The sequence below is a fragment of the Coregonus lavaretus genome (assembly GCF_964263955.1).
Source record: "Coregonus lavaretus genome assembly, chromosome: 22".
Classification (NCBI taxonomy): Eukaryota; Metazoa; Chordata; class Actinopteri; order Salmoniformes; family Salmonidae; genus Coregonus; species Coregonus lavaretus.
The window spans coordinates 23,535,471-23,538,623 of record NC_140009.1 but is presented as its reverse complement, the minus strand read 5'-3'; the positions used below and the strand labels follow the sequence as shown (position 1 = coordinate 23,538,623).

Genomic DNA, 3,153 nt, shown 5'->3' with positions numbered 1-3,153 from the left:
AGTAAGTTCAATAGATTTGGTTGATTTCCTACTAAATTCAATACATAGGCTATGTGAATATTGTTGAATTCCGTTGTAATGTCTGGTTTACGTGATTCCATCCGTTCTCCACAACGCGAATTTTATAGAGCCCTAAACCTTTATAATGTTGCATTTCTTTTCTTATGTTACTTAATATGCCATTGAATTTTGTATAGGTAGCTAAGTCAGAAAGTGACTTAACTTTGTCTCATATTTATTAAATTACGTAGGTGTATATATTGTCCTTGTGTATTTTGAGTACATATCCATCCATATTGACTGCAGATTTATAACCATTTTGTGCATCCATGTTTGATTAAATAAAGCTAAATGAAGCTGGACAGTGCTAATGTTGCTCTTTTTCTGGTTTGTTTGAGATGCCAAAGATGTATTTCAGAGGCACCTGTTGCAATCTTCTACACCAACAATTACAGTGTCTGATATCCACCCAGCAGCCCTCAACTCTTACCCAGCACTCAGCTACAGTAAAACACTGATATAACAAATACATATTTATTGAATCTGTTACAATCTGTTATAATTCAATATTTGTTATAGAATTTGTTCTTTCCCTAATTATATTTTAATGTTATCACCACCTTTTTAGTCTTACTAACACATCCATAATCTCAAAACTCAAAGGCACTAATAAAACTGTAGCATTAAAAAGGCTTTTCAGTGTCAAATGCTGCAATTTATTTGCAGATTTGGCTGAAAAAGTGGTTCATTTTGTATAGACCTAAGGCATGTGCATTTACTTATTTGGTTTTCCTGTTGGGATTTGGGTCTACCTATTTACATTAGAAAAACAATAACAAACAGGTCAGTGAAAATGAAAAAATGTAATTCATTTAAAATGTGTATAAAAAAATCACCCCATGATTGTTTTCACATTGTTTCTTAGTTGGATCTTTTTAGTGACAGTAGTGTGCCCTACTAGGCCTACATACAAATATTACAATTAAATTGTACAATTGTACAATGTTTTTTGCATAACCTTTGAGTCCCATTGAGCTGTAGGTTGACACTCATGGTGCAGTCCTTTTGGCGCAAACCAGCTCCTTATTTTCCACTACGCTCCACATCATGAGTAGCTCCTGAGGGCTCAGTTTATGGACTACGATTAGGTTTTTGAAAAAGCACGGTTCGCTGTTCATTGGGCTCACTCTGCGTTTCATGATGCCAAAGGTCCTGAATCCTGGGTGCATCTCAGGTACCAAGTGTAGTTTCTGTAGGCACATTCCCAAAAATACATCATCAATGGGATAGAGCTCCAAGTCCTCTGAAACCACGAACAGTCTGCGAGCTAATTGTGAGGACATTAAAAACCCACCACCACCAACATAAGGTGGGTACGGTCTGTCAAACAGCTCTTTGGGGATGTAGTATTTACTCTGGCGGTTTCTGATGGGGATGGCTTTGGAAATGGTGTCCCCAACAAATAAATTTAGATCTTTGCGGTCCACAGTCTTGAAACCAATAAATTCCAGCAAGTTATTTGTATTCACGAAAACGTCGTCATCCCCTTTGAATATAAACTTGGCACTGCAGCAGTGAATATCAAACCATTTAAGAAAATTAACCTCTTTCAAGGTGAGGTTGAAAAATGTGTCCATAAAATCCCATTGGAGAATGTCTCCATATATCTTGTCCTCATACTCAATCAACTTTTGAAGGTTTTTCGTGTCTTTGCCATTTGTAGGGCTTCCTAGAAGAAACAGCGTTTTTATTCTCTTACCATCAATTGTCTGTTCCCTACCCCAGGTATTACGCACGGCCTCTCGCCTATCATGCTGTTCTATAATGGATTTCACCACCATGAGCAAGTGCACGTCTCCATTCCTGCACTTATCCGGATGGTTTATCAACATTGGGAAATATCGACAATGTCTGTGCAACACAAACTGGTGGAACCTCGTATCCAAACGTCGAAACCAATCATTTTTCCTTACGGCTGAATCTTCACTGCAGTTCATAACGTGTACATCCCAAGTAGACGCAGTAGCGTTGGAGACGGTCACCCGCGGCGCATCCAAATCATCACCAATAACTGGCGGCGAGTAGTTTCCCAAACTGCTTTTCAATATGCGTTTTCCTTTGTATAAATCACACTCAGGTACACACCAACCGGTGTCTCCCATGCTTTTAACCTCCATATCGTCCTTGATGCTGTTATCCACAAGCTTGAACTTTTGGATCATCATGAAAGACGCAAAAACTAGAGACAAGCTCAGGAGAGTTTTCAATATCCTCTTTCTCCTGAAAAAATTATCCATAGCTATAGCGCAAAACGTGTATGAATGAATGAGAAATCCTTCAATTGAATAGGCACCCCTAATTTCATAGCATTTAATTACTCAGTGTCCATTTGAAGTCCATCACTGTCCTTTGAAAAATGGAGAGCTACGCGTAAATTACAGGCTGGCTAAATCTTAGTGAGTCAACAGACCAACTATCCCGTGTCCAGCTACATTGAAAGTAGACTGGATACGACACCGTGCTATTCCCCTACAATTACTTTATTTTCTTGGAGAAAACATTATTTGTTACATCATGCAAAAAAAAAAAAAAAATCGATGAGAGAGTCTACCACCTGCAGACTGGTCTTGAAAAGTGACTGTCGCCTACGAGCTTCTCCCCTTACTCACTTTTGATTCTCCCCTCCCCACTACACCTTTCTGTGACCAAATGCAGGTTTCTTATTTCACATCACAGGTGGCTCACTAGACTGCGCGTCCTGTTTGTTCACTAGACTTTAAACATCGACAAGTCTAGATATCTAATGGCATAGGATACTTGAAAAAACGAAGTCTAAGGCTGAGGCTATATTGTCCATTTGATTGCACCTATGCTAGCACCTATGCTATTTATTTATCAAGCATTGTAATGTATTGTCATATTATAATGATTATAACGTTATACTGTATTATATAATATTGTGTATGATACAATTGCCCATCAAAGTAGCTTCAGAAACTTGATTAGAATCTACTATGGAAATGTGTTTTGCGACAGTCACCATTAACACAACAATATATATGAGTGAGTTTATCCCCAGGGGCCAAAACAGTGTAACTCCAGGGGAGGTGTGAGGCAAATCAAGCTTTTAGCACCCCTGTGTGTCGGTTTTGG

At 38.6% G+C, this 3,153-nt stretch overlaps 1 protein-coding gene across 1 annotated transcript; it reads right to left on the bottom strand.

The window, feature by feature from the left end:
• Positions 1-1,049: 1,049 nt before the first annotated feature.
• Positions 1,050-2,297, bottom strand: LOC311149641 (UDP-GlcNAc:betaGal beta-1,3-N-acetylglucosaminyltransferase 7-like; the record flags this gene model as incomplete). The annotated part of the gene is made up of 1 exon (XM_084186833.1): positions 1,050-2,297. One exon carries the CDS (start codon positions 2,295-2,297, stop codon positions 1,050-1,052), a length of 1,248 nt encoding a protein of 415 aa, XP_084042959.1.
• Between the last annotated feature and the right edge of the window lie 856 nt (positions 2,298-3,153).